Raw genomic sequence first — 20,875 nt, forward strand, 5'->3', positions numbered from 1 at the left:
ATTCTCTGATACTATGAAAGCCACATTTGTTTTTTTCCTGATGTTGAAAATACACTGAAGCTTGACTCATTAAAACCACTGAAATCTATAACTGACTAATACTCATAAATAAAAACATGTTTTCTTAGCATCTCTACATTATAGTTAGCAATGAATGTTTTGTCAAATTATCCAAGATGTTCAAGCAATTATAAACCTATCTATATTCTGATGCCTGTAATGTCCCAGGATCATGTGATCATCTTTTGCGCCTGACAAGTGGAGTCAATGGAGAAGCTGGATTCACTTAACAACCATGTTACTAACTTAACTGTGCAAGCAAGGCTGTAAAATGGGCAAAACCCACTAACAGCTGTTTTGCTTAGCAACAGAAATGTTGGGCTCAACTGTGGTCATAAATCAAGGACTACCTATACCCGTAATGGCGAACCTATGGCATGTGCACCAGAAGTGGCATGCAGAGCCATTTCTGCCGGCACGTGAGCTGTCGCCCAGAAGAGATGCACTGCGCATGCGCATCCCGACAGCCAGCTGATTGTCGGGTATCTTCCGTGTAATGCAGGGCGCACGTGCATAGGTGCGGTGGGGAGGTCACGCCCGCATGCACAGGGGGCGGGTAGGCGCATGCATTGCATTATGGGTCCAGGCACTTTCAGCATGTGACGAAGAAAAGATTAGCCACCACTGACCTATACTAAAAAAATCCAGGTTTTTGCTGCTATCTCACCCTGAACGGGACATGCTGTGAAAGTCCCAAACTGGTTTCTGGAATTTGTAAGATTCTACATGTTAAGTCTAAGTCCTACCAAGACAGAGTTTGATAAATTTTAGGGCAATCTTACAACAAATGTTTTGGTAGTTACATTATAGTGTTACTCTCTCCCCCAAGGAATTGGTATATGATTTTGGGGTTCTCCTGAACTGATGGTTTATACTACAAACAGGTTCAGAAGTGCACCAGTTACAACCCTCTCTGCCTAAAATGCTCCAACAATAGGAATTAGTACCCTTATCACCACCTAAGTAGTCTACTACAATGCATTCTGTTTAGCTGCCTTTGGAGGAGACCCAGAAGCTATATGTGGTACAAAATTTGTTTTTAGAGCAACCATAAATACCTATTCTGAAGTTGCCAATACACATCCAGTTCGAATTCGAACTCCTGATTAGCACCCTTAAAAGTACAATATCAGGATTGGCAATACCTGACCAAAATCAAATCTGCATCCAGTCATTTATAGAGGATGTATTTCAGCTGTTTTCTTCAACAAGATTTATGGGACATGGGCCAGGTAACAGATATTCTTAATATTTACTTCCTTTTATACCGCATTCTGCACCATAATTAAGGATGGTCTCTCTTCTACAATTACTTCAAAAATTGCTTCAGAAAGGTCAAAACAGCATTTTTCCACAGGGCATTTGGCCCTTAAGTTAAGTTAATGTTGCCTTTAACGTACTAGATTTTTTTTACTGTTGATTTATAACAATAAAATATATATTGTAAGCCACCCAGTTGTTGGATATGAGATGGGTGGCAAATAAATTTTATAAATAAATAAATATTATTTACAGAAATGGTTTATGTATTTGTTTAGACTTTGAGTACCTGTACATACTCAAAGCCTTTGTTTGGACTTTGAGTACCTATATGTACTTGTGAGATGAGGGGGAGAGATGTTGCCTAGGAAACATTAAAATGAGAGAGAGAGAGGAGAGATAGAGAAAACCTCCAATGGATTGATAGCCAGGTGAAGAAACTTAGGAAAGACCTACCCTAATTAATCAGGTGATTACAAGTGATGATGGCAGTCTGTACCTTCAGACTTACAAAATTCTATTAATGTAACCTTACAATAAAGTAGAATTAGCTTTTCTGGTCATGTTCTGTATCTGGTTTGCTCAAAAAGGTTTAGAATACCACTTGTAGACCATTAGGGTTAAATCAGGCTATAATTATTGCAAACATTTTTTAGTATTATCCTTTCAGCAAATACTAATTACATTACTTACTTGAATGTTCTACACTACCCCAAAAAAATCCCTTTGACTAAAAAATACGTATAGTCTATGACTTATGACTACAAAAGGGATTGAAAAAATTGTTACAGTTGTGCTCATAAGTTAACATACCCTGGCAGAATTTATGCTTTCTTGGCCATTTTTCAGAGAATATGAATGATATCACAAAAACTTTTCTTTCACTCATGGTTAGTGGTTGGCTCACTCATGGTTAGCCATTTATTATCAATCAACTGTGTTTACTCTTTTTAAATCATAATGACAACAGAAACTACCCAAATGACCCTGATCAAAACATACCCCAGTTCTTAATACGGTGTATTGCCCCCTTTAACATCAATGACAGCTTGAAGTTTTTTGTGGTATGTGTGAATGAGGCTCTTTATCTTCTCAGATGCCCATTCTTCTTGGCAAAAAGCCTCCAGTTCCTGTAAATTCTTGGGCTTCCTGTAAATTCTTGCATGAACTACACATTTGAGATCTTCCCAGAGCGGCTCCATGATATTGAGGTCAGGACACTACTCAAGAACCTTCACTTTATTCTGCTGTAGCCAATGACAGGTCGACTTGGCCTTGTGTTTAGGATCATTGTCATGTTGGAATGTCCAAGTACGTCCCATGCGCAGCTTCCGGGCTGATGAATGCAAATTTTCCTCCAGTATCTTTTAATAACATACTGCATTCATCTTGACATCAATTCTGACCAAATTTCCTGTGCCTTTTTAGCTGACACATCCCCAAAACATCAGCAATCCATCTCCGTGTTTCACAGTAGGAATGGTGTACTTTTCATCATAGGACTTGTTGACTCCTCTCCAAATGTAGCGTTTATGGCTGTGACCAAAAGCTCAATTTTGGTCTCATTACTCCAATGACTTTGTGCCAGAAGGTTTGAGGCTTGTGTCTGTGCTGTTTCGCGTATTGTAAGTGGGATACTTTGTGGCATTTGCGTAGTAATGGCTTTCTTCTGGAGACTTGACCATGCAGCCCATCTTTCTTCCAGTGCCTCCTTATTGTGCATCTTGAAACAGCCACACCACATGTTTTCAGAGAGTCCTGTATTTCACCTGAAGTTATTTGTGGGTTTTTCTTTGCATCCCAAACAATTTTCCTGGCAGTTCTGGCTAAAATTTTAGTTGGTCTACCTGACCGTGGTTTGGTTTCAACAGAACCCCTCATTTTCCACTTCTTGATTAGTGTTTGAACACTGCTAATTGGCATTCTCAATTCCTTGGATATCTTTTTATATCCCTTTCCTGTTTTATACAATTCAAATACCTTTTCCCGCAGATCCTTGGACAATTCTTTTGCTTTCCCCATGACTCACAAGCCAGAAACGTCAGTGCAGCACTGGATAAAAGATGCAAGGGTCTGTCAGGAGTCCAGGAACTCATTGACCTTTTATACACACACACTAATTACAATCAAACAGATCACAGGTGAGGATGGTTACCTTTAATAGCCATTCAAACCCCTTTGTGCCAACCTGTGTGCATGTTATCAGGCCAAAATCACCAGGGTCTGTAAACTTATGAGCATAACTGTAAGTGGTGTGGTCATTAAATGAGGCAACATGTGACCACATACGATTATATGCTCTTTTGGCTGAGGTTGTTAAGTGATTCACCAGGATTGTTAAGTGAGACATGCCTGCTGACTTCTCCATTGCAAGCTTCTCTGTTGGCTTCCCCATTGACTTTGCTTATCAGAAGCCATCACAAATGGTGGTCAAGTGACCCTGGGATGCTGCAACCATCATAAATGTGCAACAGCTGCTAAACACCAGAACCACAATCACATGACCATAGGGAATGCTGCAATGGTAGTAAATGTGGGGAACAGTTGTAAATCATTTCAGCACCGTTTGAACTGTTGCTAAACAAATGGCTGCAAGTTGTAAGGACTACCTGTAATACATGGCACATACATCCATACATACAGTTCAGATTATTTCAAGCACTAACATAAGTACTTCTGATTTCTCCAGTACTTTCACCAATTGTCAAAATAAAGGAGCTGTTCTGCTTGTAAAATAGTGTGATGAAAAAAGCAAATAATGTTCACTTTCTTCAGCTGCATATAAACTAATCCTTTAGTTTCTTGCTATGCTTAGTAAGATTGTGGACTTCAAAAATAATTATCTTTTAGAATTTTCAAAATTAAAACCTGTTATTCATTAGATCAATTCTCTACTGCAATTTCAATAATCTTCTAACAGATGCTTGTATTTGAGATAAAGGAGAAAATAATAACAGATTTAGAAACATTTCAGAAGAGGCAGGAAAGGCCCATTCAGAATAATGCAATTAGTACTGGGTTAAACAAGTAGTGCAAGTTAACATGCAAAAAAGAAAAGAAGAAGGAAGAAAAAAAAGAAAAATAATCCTCTAAAGCACATTTTTAAAATATTACTAAAAGGGTGAAAATATTCAATTGCATTATTCTTTTTGTGTGTTTCTTTTACATGTACACACCTGTAAGTAAATTCTACTGATAGAATGTACATCTGAGATAGAATTAGAATGTAAACTTCAGTCCTGCAAACTGAGTATATTATTTATCATATAAGTTCCTCCTGCCTTAAACCTATTCCCCACTTCTTTTAAAAAATATTAAACTGATTATATGAGCAGAATACTACTTAGCGTAATTCAGAATTGATACACTGGAGCACTATATCAGCATCGCCATAAACAGATCACTGCAAACTAAAATCAAGAGTAGCTACTAGTGTTCAGTTAATAGGGCATGAAACAGCAAATGATTATCTTTTCTGCAGCTGTTCAACTATTGCAATGCCCTCTGTGTGAGTCTGCCTTGAAAAGCTTTAGTTGGCCCAGAATACAATCAGTGATGTGATAGCCTTACTTCATAAGTAGCACTGATTGCCAGTGTGCTTCGAAGTGCAATTCAAGATGCTGGTTATTACCTATAAAGTTCTTCTTATTTAAGGGCCCACCTATTTTTTTGTGATTTCTGCCTGGATGATACATGCAAACAGAGTGGGTATGCTCAGGTCACCTCAACAAAGCAGTGTAATTTTTGGGGACTCAGGAAGTGCACAGCATCCCCTTAAGATCCCATAATTTCCTCTGATAGCATTATAGAGGGCCTCAAAAATGTGGTTGTTCTCCCAACCTGGAGGTGGAGTGAATGGAACCTTTTGGCAGATGTGCTTCATATACAGGTAGTTCTCAACCTACGACTACAAGTGAGTCCAAGTCTGATCCATTTTATGACATTTCTTGCCAGTTGTTAAGTGAATCACTGTTAAGCTAGTAACCTTGTTGTTAAGCTAGTAACCTTGTTGTGAATCTGGCTTTCCCACTGACTTTGTTTGTCAGAAAGTCACAAAAGGGAATCACATTACCTTGGGACACTGCAAGCGTCATCAATACGAATCAGTTGCCAAACATCTGAATTTTGATCACATGACCATGGGGATGCTGCAAAGGTCGTAACTATGAAAAATAAATCACTTTTTTCCAGTGTAGTTGTAACCTTGAACAGTCACTAAATGAACTGTTGTAAGTCGAGAACTACCTGTATGTTGTATATCTTTGGGGGTTAGTTGTTTGGATTTTTCATTATTTTCTTTATTGTATTTTTATTTTACTTGATTGCATTTCTACCTTGTTTTCCTTATGTTATATACTATACTATATATGTGTATTATTATATTGCAAGCTTCCAGATTTGGGCAGCATCAATATAGAATCAAATAAACAAATAATAATAATAACAACCCTTTTCCTCTGGCAAATAAGTGTTCTATCTTTTCTTGCTGTAGTATATTCTCTTCTATGAATTCTTCATCTCTGGACTATACATCTCCTAGTTTAAGAGTTATGTTCAGTGAAAGAGAGTGATGACATTTTATTACCATATTAAATATGGTATAAATTAAGCTTTAAAATGATTTTCAGTCCAAAATTAAGATTTCATAAATACATTTGTTAGCCATCAATAGTTATTCCTATTGATTTTCATCTTTCACCACTAACTTAATTTTTCTAAATGATTTTCTTTTACCACTAACTTAACTTTTTCCTTCAGAATTCCATAAATTGAAGGAAAATTAAGGAAAACAAAGGATCAGAGTCCTTGTAGCAATACTGCAGAATAACAGAAGAGATTCCACTTGCTTGTACCAAGTCACTACATCAAATCCAATTCAATCCATCACTCGCCTCTCCAACAAAACTCTCCTATCATTTGATTTGTTTTCCAAACGAATGTCACCTATAAAATAAGTCTGCATTCCATGCAATTTTTGCAGACAGCAATAGCAGTTAAGAAGTATACAACTCTGATTTCTTGCACATACGTAAAAGGTTAGAAAAGGAGGTAATTGGGGGCGATCACTTGCAATACTATAAAATAATCTCAAACTTGTAGATTATTAATAATATTCAGTATTAATTTTCTTCTTTTCATAACTCCTTAAAAACAAGTAACATTTTAAATGTTTGGCAACTATAGTCAGAAGCAACATTATTAGTTTTTGAAAGGAATTTCCAATTATTGCTGCCATTTTCCTAGACAACGCCAAAGCAAAACAACTTGTTCACCTTCTGACATTCCTCCCTCCATTGTAAATTGAAAATAATTTATCTTCAGAAATTATGATTTTCAGATTTATCAGGCAGAAAGTTAAAGTTGGTTGCCCCCCAAGTAGCAAAACGTTAAAATGGAGGGGAAAGATGACAATATACATTGTTTTCCACATGATGTCAGAAAATTGTTTCAAGATTCAGAATCTGCACTTACTCTTTACCCCTTTCTTCCCCTTTCGTTCCTTCTTGTACTGTTCCTTCAGTTTACTTATTAGTCCCTGGTCTACATCCCAAACCTCAGCAGTTGGGGACAGGTCATCTTTGTCTACATGCAACATATTATTAAAAGAAAAATAAATCAACAATTGGGAATGCAAACTATTTGTGAGCGTTACAGGTTAATCAATAAAAAGTGTTATTCAAAAACATTCCAGTACTTTAAAGGTGCAGTTTCTTGTACTGTTTGGTACAATGCTTCAAACTGTCATTTTATGGTAATTGGTCTAGAATAAAGAAGAAATTTGAATGTCTTTCTTATTCAATTATATGAAATTAATTGATTAAAACTGATGTATGCAATTACTGCAACTTTAGTAAGACATTATTAACAAATTATTCAGGCAGACTTAAATAAGCAAATAAATTTATTTCATGCAAATACCATTTAGGAAGTGCAAACTGAATTCTGAAACCATGCATTTCTCCTCTATTCTTATTCTTCATGCAATGATATCTATAGCTCCAAAATAAATCAATAAAGGTAATAGAAAGTTTTCTTCTATTAAGATTATTAAAATAATAATATAATCAAGATAGTTTGGCACATTGTTAGGACATCTTCAAAAATTTTATTGACTGAACTCTTCTTTTTATTCACCACAACCCAATCAGCCACAGCAAATTAAGGACAGCAGAGAATGATGGTTGAAACAGACTTGTGTAAATCCATAATCAATGTTTGAATGTTTCTCTCTTTAAGCCCAGAAAAGTAACATATTTTACTTGGAAGTCTCATTGGAAAAAGAGTAAGAGTTCTGGATTTTCCTCAATTTTCAATACTGAAGCTAGTATCAATAATTTTATTTTAAAATTAATTACATTTCTACCTGCTAACAAACATGAGCTAATGGAGAAGAATAAGATGAAAGCTTTAATACTGTCTTAGCTTACTTGGGGCTAAGTTTACTGAACTCAGCACTGCTTACTTCTAACCACAATAAAATCAGAATACTAATAAAATATTTTAAAAAAGAAATTTCAGAGCTAAGACTTTTTGAATAAAATGAGATCCTTAAAATATTTCCTAAATAATCAAGGCTTTGTTCATTTTATGTCCTTATTAACAAGATGGTTCACACTTTGAAGTTAACAGTAATTCTTGAATCTATTATGTTAGTTCTAGGAAATGAAAATTTTCTGTGAGACAGAACTTCAAGCAAAAAAGCATTATTACTTCTTCACTAGTACTGTCTGCCCTCTAAGATAAATTAGAAATACACTCCTAATGTTGCTTAAGGAAGAAAAATATGACCTCAAGTTCAAAATTCTTGTCTAATAACACTATGCTATACTTATATTACATAATATGGATTAAACTACGAACAACAAAAATTTACAAGGAAGCAAAATACACAAACTGTTGAAATCTGTTATTTTCAATTTCCTAACCTCTTTTTTATGTATACTATTATTAATTATGGAATGGAAAATTTGTTTAATGAATACATCATATATAACCGAATGAGTCTCTACTCAATAGGTAAAAATGGTTTTCTAGTAAGAAAATATAAATTCACTAAAATCTTTCTTACCTACCTCTCATGAACCAGAAGGCCACTTTCAATAGCTTAGAGGAAGTAATCAACTTGTGCAATTGTCAATAATAACAATAATAATATCAACTATGCACATGTGTTGATTCATACATGAATTGAAGAAATCGTGGGAAATAATAACAAATCCAACTGTCTATGTAACATTAAGGGAATTTAGTAGATGGAGAACATCCCAACACCTTTAACAGTTGCAGTTTCAAGCTTTTTCTTAATCAGGTAGGCTACAGCAAGAACAGTGGGAAAGTTTTCTTCCACTTATCCCTTACATAAGTACTTTTCTGGATGCAATCCAAAGTATAAAATATTGTATCAGAAGAAAAGGCAGATCACTGCTAAAATAGTATATTTTAAAACATGTGTCTAAATCTAACATCAACCCAGCATACTTCCTGCTACGTTTCTCCATCTTACACCTTTACAGAGGATCCTGTACCCTGCACAATGCATATTCTATATATAACAAAAGTTTAAACAATTAAAAAATCTGCAATTTTTGTATTTCAGATTATATATTTCCTTTCTTGTTTCAAGACATCCTCTGAATAATATCTAGAACTGGAATCTTAAAAATAGGTAAAATGTTAATATCTTTGTAATTTTTGGTTGCATTCTCACCTCTTTTGAAAACAATTTGGAAGTTAATAAAACATATAATATGGATTTGAAAAACATAAAAATATAGTCCTTTCCTGTTGCTTTACAAATAAAGGTCTACAACAATCCATTGCAGAAAAAGAAATTCACATTAAAAAGCATTTTTGCACACAACTGAGCTCAACTGACAACACAGTAAACCTTTGGAAAGGGCATGGAAAACCAAGAACTCATGTTGTTCACAAGTAATCAACAATTTAATCCTTCAGTTGAATGGTAGGCAGCATTCTGAGTGTTGCAAAAAATAATGATGGGTATTTTTGTTAATGGTGATCTATGGAATGGGTAAATGAGCAAGATCCATCAATTTCAGTGGAAATTCAAGAAAAGTATGCATTACTAAAAAATGTTTCTAATAATTATTTTCCATGATGACATGTAACATGTAATGCATTGTATTTTGTGCAAATTTGTATGTTTAAAATAACTGACTGCCAGTGTTATTAAGGAATGCATTAAAACACTGCCTTATTTCATAACTTCATTTTAAACAATAATTCTAAGATATACAAAACAAACTGCTTAACATTATCAAAATGATTTGACAAATGTAGCAGATTTACTTTTGCAGGAAGAATTTTAAAAAATAGGATGAAAAAATAAAATTACCATCACCTAAAATACCACAGAGAAAAAAGAATACAAATGTAAATTAATATAATTGAAATACATGTTTTTCTTTCAAATTCTTTTGTTTTCCTTCCGCTTTTTATGTTTCTTACCCCATTCTGTCCCATCCCCTGAACTCCGTGCTTCTCCTGCTCCCTCTCCATCTTCTGCTGTTACTAAGAAATCAAATTCTTTCAGAGCTTCTTCTGTGTCTGGGTCATCAGTAAGGTCAGCAGCTAATCCTTCATTTCCAATCTACAATTCAGTTTTGATAGAAACGCCATTAAAGATACTATCATTCATGGGATAGTTTTATATAATCTTCTCCTTCCCTTTCTCAGGATTGTCAAAGGATGTGTTATTCTGTTTAAATATTTTTTATTCATCATGCACAAACAGTCCCATTAACATGATTGTGGTAGATGAAAATTATGCTGCAGTACAAAATTAGCAGCCAGACACATATATTTAGAATTAAGCATTTATCAACATCATTCCCCCATTCATGCCTATCCAAGATATTGATAACAAAAATACCAACAATATTAAGGTGCTCAATTTATCTATTCCATGAATGGCATTTTATTGTAATAGTTCTCTATATAAAAAGGGATAACAGAATATTTAAAATAACAATAGTTAATAAAACTGTTTGGTCTTTTTACTTTATGCTTTTTATTTATCCGATGTTTTTCTTTTCCTTCTGTAATATCTTCTATAATATCATTCTCTTCCTCTTCATCACTATCATCTGCATTTTCCAAAAAATTAAATGTTTCAAGAACATCACTGGGGTTCCTACAAAAAGAAAATAACTTACAATATAGCTGTGGTTTCTTTTCGAACTAAGACTGAATTACTTCATCTCAGGAGAAAATAAACTTATTTCTAATTAATAAATTCCAAGAAAACTATGTATATGATTTTTAAAAGTTCTGATTGTAACCTTTTCATATTTAAATGTCAATAAGGATAAAAATTAACTTGTATGAACTTTTTAATTTAACTAACAAATTGTTAGTTGTAACATAATGAAGATTTTCAGAAAATAAACTATTTTAACCATGAAATAGTAGGACTATTATGTAGTTATAATTGCATGACTATAATGTTAGAAGCATAGCAATAAATTATTTAATTGATAGTTTAAAAAAAAAGAAACCCCAATACTGCAAATTTCCCTAAGTTATGCAGGTGGAAAATTTATCTCAGATGAGATATAAGATTTTTTAAAAATAAATATAGATACATCTTTCTAATCAAGGACAACCAGCGTAGCTTTTTAGTTTTGTGTAAAAATAACATTTTTAAAGAAAACTACACCATGAAGCAAATTAGTTATCAGATATACCTTTGAAGGCAGTCATTTATGCTAAACATTTATATTAGTTTGCCTACCTTTTCATGTCTTGTCCCTTCTGTTTTGATGTGGGAGATTCTCCTCCATTAAGAATCTGTTCCAATTTTTTTGTCTCCACTGAGCCATTTGGTTCTGAATTGGAAAGCCCAAGTAAAGACCTCACCCTCTGTGATCGTACATCCAATATTGTATCTGTGTAACCTACTTCTTGAAGATATCTAAAAAATAAAAGAAAGTAGAATTATAGTCATGTACACACACAATCCACCAGTGAGCTTCTAAGATGTTCTGTAAGGCAGTTTAAAATACAGCTATTATTACCAAATTGTTTAAGAATATCCTAAAGCTTATTGGCACTGCTTTTTGGTTCTAGAAAGTTTACATTAATTCACATTACCCTTTTAGATAAATCTATTCTAAGAAAAAAAAAGCCTAAAACACTTATTTTAGATGAATTACTAATTATAGTTCTGAGTTCAAGCAAGCATACACAATCACATCAGAACAACCTATATACTTATGCTTCAATGTACAATGACCTTCAACCCAATATAATATTATACTTACTGTCTTAGCAACTGTCTGCCTTGTTTCCAAGTTAGCTGACTATTATGAGGCACTGTAGGAACCTCTGTATCTTTGGTTTCTTCTGTAACACAATAAATAAATAAGTTGATTAATTATGTGCCATCAAGCCATTACTAACTCTTAGTGATCTGAATAATAAAATAACAACTTTGTTATCAGACCCATTCCCTGCTCAAGAAGACCCGATACCATTTCAGACAAATGGCTATCCTGACTGTTCTTAAAAGCCTCCAATTATGGAGCACCCACAATTTATTTTTAACATATTATTAGATGTTTAAAAGTGAGGGAAAAGTTATGAGGTACATGTAATCTTTATAATTCCAGGTTATATATGATATTCCACTTGAATGGAAAGCTATGTTTCCTGATATATATGTTCCTCATGAACATCAACATTTATATTTACATAAGACTAAAGAATGGAAAGTTTTCTCGGTAACTGATAGTAACATAGACAAGGAAAAACATAGCCACCTGCTAATTTCTTAAATTGTGTGTCAACTTTTGATCAGCTTTCTGATTAATTTACTTAATCCACCTTTTTAATAAACTTGCTGATTTTACTTTTTGTTTCATACTTTTTTTATTACTATTCTTGAGGAATAACATGAACTTTGGCTTGTTCACAGTTAAATATTATATGATAAATGGCTCATATCAAAAAATAAGAAAACCTGAACAAAAAAAGGGAAGGAAAGTGAAAAAACAGAGTGTAAAGATTGGAAGTAATCTTGGAGAATATCCAGTTCCCCTGCCAATTGTAGGAATTCATTACTACAACATTTCAGGTGGCTATTTAATCTTGGTTTAAACATTTACAATGAAGGAAATTCCAACCTCACAATGCAACTCTTGCATGACTAATTTTTTTTACCTTTAAGAAATATACTCTGATTTCAAACTGTTTTTTTAAAAATGCATTGGTCCCTATCATGTCTTCTACAACAAGTCAAAATGTCTGCCCTATATTCTACATGACAGCTCTTCAAATACTTGAATAGAGTCATCCTATTTGTCCACAATATTCTTTTCTTTAGTCTAAATAGGGCTACTGCATCAAACCTTTCTTTAAAAGTTTTCCTTCTAGACATTTACATTTGTTTGCTCTCAGCTGGACATGCTTTACTGTGTCATTGTCCTTCATTAAAGTGGTGATAGACACAGTATTCTAAAAGTGATCTAATCAATGCAAAAATCACAAATTGCCACTGCCAATTATACCTATTTATAGAAAAGCATATGTTTAACGTGTTGGACTAAGAAAATATACTATCTAGAGGTCTATGGAGATTCTCAGTCATCCAGGTCATGGTTGTCCCAGAGGTGCTTTTCAAGAGGCAACTGGACTTTCTGATTTTTCTTTGAAGACACTTCTCTTCTCATCCAAGAGAGCTGAAAAAGCTTCTTGGATGAGAAGCAAAATGTCTTTTAAAAAACCCAGAAAGTTTAGTAGCCTCTTGAAAAAGAAACTTTGGGACATACTATCTAGAGCAGGTGTCAAATTCAATTTCATTGAGGGCATCAGGGTTGTGTTTGACCTCAGGGGACCAGGGCGGGCGTGGCCAGCTCCACATCACTTGTGCCCGGGGCTCCTGTGGTGGCTCGAACGCTCTGCCAGCAAAAATGGGCTCCTGAGCTCTGTTTTTGGCTGTGATGCCATCCTGCAACCTTCTGCCAGTAAAAACGGAGCTCAGGAGGGCCACAGGCTCTATTTTTGCTGGCAGAGGCACTGCGGGCCGGTCCTTTGCTGTTTCCAGGGCAACTCTGTGGGCCAGATCTAAGCACCCTGTGGGCCGGATCTAGCCCCCAGCCCTTGAATTTGACAACCCTGATCTAGAGGTACTGTAATTATTACCTTTATCATTAATAGTTCAATACTACGGAAACTTGAAAAAGTTCACATAACTTGTGTGAGTAAAATAAAACCCAATTTTAATCACAATACAAAGCAATATTGATTGTAAAAACTTATTCTGGTATAAAAGGTGGACAAAAGAATGTGAGCTAAATACAATAGTTATAAATAGATTTTTACCTGATTCAAAAGTTGGCATTTTCAAGTCACCTTGATTCAATTCTGTGCCATATTTTAGTTTATGATATTTTGCCCTTAAAAGAAAAATATAAGTGGATTGACCAGTAAATAAAATTTAGATTTGTAATTTTTCTTACAACATTCATACCAAGATGTCAAAACATTAATCTCTGCAGTCTTATAAATTAAAATCCCAGGCATGTGGATGTTACATGTGAACCACCATCTGCTTACTTGACCTTGGCTAATTAAATCACTCATCAGGAGACTGGCCCTATGGTTAAAGGAAATGATCAGTGTCACCATCACTGCCTATGGCATCCTGTCTGGTAGGACTGACTGTGGGATCAGTTTTTCCTGTTAAGCTTTGTCCAAAAGCTAGTTCTTTCTTGAAGACTAGTGAGGGGACAGTGTTATCCAAGAAATCAAGATGGTGATCATGATCATGCAATCAAAGTATTACAGCATGTGAACATCAATGACAAAGGTTAATTGTGATTGCCAAATCGTGATTTTTTTTAACCTTTCCACTCCACCCAGGAGAGGAGAGGAGAGGAGAGGAGTTTATGCCAGTGAAGATTGCTCTTACGAACTGCTTTTGGTCATTGATAGACTTGGAAATATCAAATAGTGTTTTAATTAGCAAGTCTCCTGTTCATCACCTTTGTGTATACAAGTGCCTAGTGTATTGAGCATATTTTTAAAAAAATCTACCATCAAAAAGCAAACAGAACCCTACATAGAACCCACAAAATTACATTTCATATACTGACCAACATTAAAATAAAATCAATAAATGAGTTATTACTGTTTACAAAAATCAATGTTCAGTCTTTAAATAACTGAATTGATTTTGTCTTCTAAATTAAAAAAGGTAAATAGGCATCAGCAATGGGTTTCAGCTGTGTAGGGTTTAACATAAGGGAATAATCTCCAAATCATAGACTGCTGTATATGAATTCTTGTTAGAGCTTTAACTAATTAAAACAAGTTCATAACAATCTTAGACCATTCATATTTTATGCTCAAAGCCAGTATGGATATAGAAAATGACATCAATACCTTCTAATTGTATCTGGAAAGCAACTGACAAAGCAATACATTTTATGGTTCTAGTATCTTGTACCAATCAGTAGCTTAGCTACCACATTTCCCATCATCTGGAGCTTCAGAACACTTTTCAAGGAGCACACTGAAATAAGACAATAATCAAGGCAGGAAACTAACGGGTTCAGGAATAGCCATAGCTAGCACATTAAATTCATTCTTTATCATAGCCTCCACCCTGTAATTAAATAATAGTTAATCTGTTGTTTCAGATGGGTTAGCCCTATCTTGAACAGGCTGAATTCAAATTTTGGAGCAAGAGCACTTCCAATTACTCTTTTTTATTCAGAACAATATTCAAATTCCACAATTTTCTTCAATTATCAATGTCAAGTTAATTAATACAAAAGCATTCTATGTAAACTTCTTAGTTGAGAAACAAGGGATAGATACCTTTCTTGTTTTAATGCATATTCTAACATTTTTATTCTTCTTACTAAATCTTTCTTCAAGTTTTCTTGACCCTTTCTCTCGCCTTGCAAAAATGCTATCCGAGCCTGAAAATACAAAATGGTAACATAATTATCTTTCGTTTTAGTCATGTTTATACAATATACAACACATTTTAATTCTATGTTCTATGCCTCCTAGAAGAATTTATTATCCACAAAAAGAAAATAATTTATAGATTGTACTGCTTTGTGATAAATAAAATGTTTTGCCAAACTAACTGCCATGTTCCTAATAAATTATTATTTTACAGTAAACCTGTTCAAAACAGCATTCAAAATCAAATATGTATTTTTAAATCATAAGTCCAGGAAGAGAAATAAAGCAGGAACAATACAATCCTCACAGGAAAACTCAGGAAAACTCTCTATTCAAGAAACTCAATATGCTTTATTCATCATTACATCAGTTCTTGTTAATCCTATGACATTTAATGAACTGGAATCAGAAAGATTCCAGATACAAATAAATGCCACACTATAATTACACAGAAATGAACTTTAAAGAAGCACTGTTAGTATAGTAACAAACCCATTGGTGAAATTTCATTATCAGTTGAAGTTTTAAGAAACATGTCAACCAATAAAATTTGCTCAATTGCTTTGGCTGAAAAGTACAAAACATAACATCACTTGTAGCAATAAAAGCATTTTCATCCCTTCATCTCTAATATCCCACAAAAAAATCACTTGTGAAATCTTGTGAAAAATCACTTGTGAAGGGTTGTTCGTGTGTTCTGAGTAGTCTAGAAATAAATGTGTTTTCTTACTTAGACATTCAGTATAAATGCAGCTAAACAATGTAATGAAATTGATATTATATTAAGAACTATAGGTTTGAAAACAACAGCATACAGGAGCAGGAATATTTTTTTTTTTTGATTTTAGCATTCAGATTCCCAGTTGTCTGCTTATTTCTTTTAATCACTATAAACAGTAAGAGAAGGTGACTTCTAAAATTATGTTACAGTATTGAACTTTCACTTGTGTAACTGAAAATTTCCTAATTCTCTTCTTATTGTTTCTAGCGCGCCCCCGCGGCCCTGCCAGAGCGCGGCGGAGGGAAAGCCCCCCCCTGCCCCCACCCCCCCCCCCCGCCCCCCCAGGAGAGCGGCAACCCACACCGCCCAAAAAAGGGACGCGCCGCTAACAAAGACCTTTCTTTTGAAACAGACCGCCCGAGCTTCTAGAGCGCCTTTGAGGACGCTTTCACAGGGAGAGCCGACCGCTAAACCCTCAGAGCTGAAAGGCTCCGCTCCCATCAGAAAACAAAAAGAAAAGGCCACCACGGGGCGACGGAAGAACAGGCGGGCCACGCCGAGCAGCGGGGAAAGCGGGAAGACGAAAGAAAAAAAAGGGGAGGCGACCCTAAACACGCCAGTGGGACGCGCCATAAGTGCAAAGACCAGTCATTTTTTTCAGCTCTGTTGTAACTTTGAACAGTAATTTAACAAATGGTTGTTAGTCAAAGACTACCCATAAGGAAGTATTTATATGAAAATGGCAACAAATTTGAACATTTAATATAATTTATATAAAAGTATCTATAATGTCTAGCTTTTAGTATACCATTTATATGAAGTCATGTTAGTATTCTTAATAATCAAGTTAATTTCAGTGTAAGATCATTACATTTAAAATGAAATTATTCAGTTCTAACATTCAAATTAACGTGTATTTCATCAGTTTAATTAAAAACACAATTTAAAATAAACATACTCGGTAAGGACATCAAGAAGTTTTTGAATGATCTAGAATACTTACTTTTGAGAAGATTTTCCTTTTTCCAACAACCCATATTCTCTTAATTAGGGATATGGATCATGAGTTCAATAAACACTAGAGGGTGCTGCAGCACAATCTTGGATATTTATTAAATATTTTGAAATATTTACAATAAGATATTGTGTCAAAGCTCTATAATTATGTATACATAAATGTGTAAATATTAAAAATTGTGATGTTTATGAATTTCTTAATGAATACCCATGAAACATGATATACTAGCAGTATACTGTACTTATATTTTGTTATTGTATGAAAAATGTAGTTTTTGTTATGTAGTTATTTTATTACTTCCCATGTTTAATAATTGAAGCTTTTTTCTGCATTTAATTTTATCACAGCTTTGTAAAAAAAAAAAACCCAAACCCTTCTGAATTTTTGTGCATCTTGAAATTTTAATACTGCATCTATGCCTACAGACAGAATATAATATATCCAACCCAAATCCTATTAATGCCTTGCTTCTTGTACCTGCACCCATTAATCCCACTTTATCACAAGATAAAATCATATAGATTGCCCCTTCTGCAATAAATTTATCCACACAATGCATTTATATATCATCACCATCATTTTAGCCACTGTCTATTCACTGCAGGATGAAGGCCTCTTCCGCATGTTTCCAACCAATATGGTCCTGAGCTTTCTTTTGCCAATTTGGCCTGTATTTATATATGTGTATGCATATTTTAAAAATGACACTACTTCTGTGTAGCAATTAAAGACATCAAGCTAAAAACCAGGAAATTATGAATACTAATTCTGACTTAAGTACAAAGCCAACTGGATAACTTTGAGACAGTCACTCTCTCTGCCATAGGAAGAATGCAGTGGCAAACCAATTTTGAAAAGTGTCACCAACAAAATAGCAAGGGCTTCTTTAGACAATCACCAGGAGTCAAGACAAAGGGAGGAAAAGTTTATTTAAAAAGTGTGTGTGTATGAATGCATAATGTATACTAGAAACCACATTCCCTCATGTCCCATCACCAAAAGAGATGTAGGTCAGGACAAAGAAATACAGGTATATAAATATGATTCCATTTCTTACCTGTTTTTTTTTAAACTTTTCCTTCTTTTTCTCGTTTTGTTTGTCTACCATTATCCCACTTCCTACCTCATCCTGTACTATTGTCACTGAATTATGTCTGATTACTATAATAAAGAATTTTGAGTGCTTGATGAATTGATGTAATAATTACTTAAAATTAATTACCTGTAGAATATACTCTGCATAAAAAATAATTGATCTTTATCTTTCATACAAACGAGTTTCACAAAGAAACTGTACACTCTGTATTTTCCTCCCACCTTCCCCATCAACAAAAATGGGGGAAAACGTGATGGGGGGGAAATAGTTGCAGTGGGTTAAAAGGGAAAATTGAATAAAGATGAGGCAAATGGAAGAGGTTAACTGAATAGGAAAAAGACAGAAGCCTCATTACTGTATATCCATAGACAAATATCCAACCCAAGAAGCAATTAATTTTTAAATATACTGTAAATATATCCACAGTGTTGAGAAGTGAGGCCTGTAATCTTTGCATCTCTTTGCCCATTTTTTTTACTTTCAACGCCAATCCTACTCATAAATAATTATGCAGAGAGAAAATCTTAAACAATGTATATGTGCATTCCTTTGGTGGTGTAAAGATACTAAAATAATGGGGTAGAAATTGCCAAATAAAACCCCATTGAATTTTGAACAATTTCAATAAATGTACTGTATATTTAACATAAAAAGGTGAGGATTTAAAGATACTAGTAGAGAAGCTTTTTGACAAGCAACTTTGCTTACAAATTAAACGATGGCCATGAGCAATAAAAATGGCTAAAAGAAAGAATTTCTGTCTTCAATTATTTTAGCTGGATTCTTGTAGGAATGGTTTCCTCTAATGAAAAATGCAATTCCACTTTCTCCTGTAACCTCCTATAAAGCCTTGAGAATATCTTCTGACACTCTAGAATATACTTTTGAAACATGTAGTAGGTTCATGATGGAAGAAATCTCCCTGCACAATCTCCTAAACCAAAACTTGGTTTCATCAGACTTTAGATACCACTTACAAAATCTAAAATCTTTTTACACATGAGTTAAATCAGCGGTCCCGAACGTTTCTGACTTGGAGAGGGGGGCAGTTCCACGCAAGCAGCGGGCTAGCACATTTGCACAAGTGGAATTGTGTGTGCTTGCACACTCGCCTGCCGCTCATGCAATTCCAAACAGGCTGTGGCACAGTTATTGGGGACCCCTGAATTAAATGGCATTACATCTGCATAAAATCCTTCCTTGCTACATTAACAGACATTCAAGTCTAATGGAAGCTAATTTTAAGATCCAACTTAGTATGCTAAACTGAGGGTTTACTGTTTAATGAAGATATCTGTGGAAGATATTACATGTATGAGTTAAAAGATTTTATTAGCCCTTCCATCCAATTTTTAAAATCAAAAACAACAGTTATGCAGATTTACTCCGAACTAAATCCCAGGTTACTACAGAATTATAGCATTACTTAACACTCAGTGTCAGCCAGAATCCTCATACTGGATTATTTAATAACAAAAATGCTTATACAATATCAATTATCAGCAATACTATTTTCACTCTACTTTGCTCAGAAGTTCAATTACATTCCTAAAATCAGTAGTTAGCAATGTTTTTGCTTCCTTCTTTAGATCAAGCTCAACTTGTGTTGTTTTAATGGCAACAACAGGGAACTTGCAATTTCCTTCTTCTGAGTAGGTTTTAGATTTCTTAACTTAGTCTAGTCCTAGAATTTCCTAATTGTTTCCAATCCTGGTGGAAATGAGTTATGTGCAAAATGGAGTGGTTCATCTCTACAATATTCTTTTCCCACCAGGGTGGATTTAAATCATAATTTTTAAAGAGCAACTGTCATGTCTGTTCCACAGCGGCTCTTCCTCTGACCTGCTGTTGACTCACCAACAGTCCCATTCACACTGCCATGATGGATCTGAAATGACAAGTGCTCTTTAAATGTAAGGACTCATTCTTGCTGATAGTTAGAATCTTTAATATTATTTGCAAACAAAATGAAGGTTTCCTATTTAGCTTGCATTCATTGAATGAGTTTACCAAAAATGTAAATATTGCCAATATACAGCCTTATGCTATATAACTAAGCTCCATTTCATGCTGAATAAACTAAATTATTAATGTATCTTAAATAGAAAACTATCTTTAGATAGATTTTTACTCCAAAAGCATTTTATTAAAATAAATTTGAAAAAAAAATTAAAAATCTGATTTAAATAAAAAATCTAATTTTTTCAATTTATTTTTTTTAATCATCAATTTTTATCCACCCTGTTTCCCACTAATCAAGATCAAATGATGTTTTTGTGAAAATGGTGATAGTGGTATTGGTCCAAAACACAAAAGCATCACGAACTATTTCTAAATGTTATAACTAGGGAAACACATGTACCATTCATGGAAAAAATCTTTATCTATTTCTCCCTCCCTCCGTCCCTACACACACATACACACACACACAAACTAAAGCTCTCATGTCTGTTTGTAACCTTTAATTAGGTGAAATGGGACAGTCTGCTGTTGTGTCAGGGAGGGACTGAGGTGATGTGCAACACAGGCATGATGCAAATAAATCAGGGTGCCCAAGATATGCAGCAAGGATTATGGAGGGTGTGTGACAATGCAACACAGGCTGGGTAGCATGTGGAAGGGTGTGGGTCATGAAAGGGGTGCATAGCTACAGTGGGAGCTATAGGGGCTATGCAAGGTGTTGCACAGGTCAGGGAGGATGAGCAGGGTTGTGTGACTGATTGCAGAGGGACTGGAGAGGGTGCATCAATAGGAGACTTACTTAAGCAAGTTGCAAGCTTCC

At 34.5% G+C, this 20,875-nt stretch overlaps 1 protein-coding gene across 4 annotated transcripts in view; it reads right to left on the reverse strand.

Annotated features, from left to right (window-relative positions):
- STRN3 (striatin 3) overlaps positions 1–20,875 on the reverse strand; it is a 40,999-nt gene that overhangs the window by 12,277 nt on the left and 7,847 nt on the right. For 2 of the 4 annotated variants that reach the window (XM_087951796.1, XM_026664524.2), the window contains exons 2-8: positions 15,163–15,266; positions 13,663–13,736; positions 11,604–11,685; positions 11,075–11,254; positions 10,342–10,474; positions 9,790–9,931; positions 6,793–6,903 (exon numbers count right to left, since the gene is read on the reverse strand). In XM_087951796.1, the coding sequence (XP_087807922.1) occupies positions 6,793–6,903; positions 9,790–9,931; positions 10,342–10,474; positions 11,075–11,254; positions 11,604–11,685; positions 13,663–13,736; positions 15,163–15,266 (826 nt within the window). The remainder of the gene's footprint in view (positions 1–6,792; positions 6,904–9,789; positions 9,932–10,341; positions 10,475–11,074; positions 11,255–11,603; positions 11,686–13,662; positions 13,737–15,162; positions 15,267–20,875) is intronic. The other 2 variants (XM_087951797.1, XM_026664525.2) reach the window with 1 other exon arrangement.

The sequence above is a fragment of the Notechis scutatus genome, chromosome 1 (genome assembly GCF_049901735.1).
Source record: "Notechis scutatus isolate UNSWTSFEM ecotype Mainland chromosome 1, rNotScu1.2, whole genome shotgun sequence".
In the NCBI taxonomy this organism is placed as follows: domain Eukaryota; kingdom Metazoa; phylum Chordata; class Lepidosauria; order Squamata; family Elapidae; genus Notechis; species Notechis scutatus.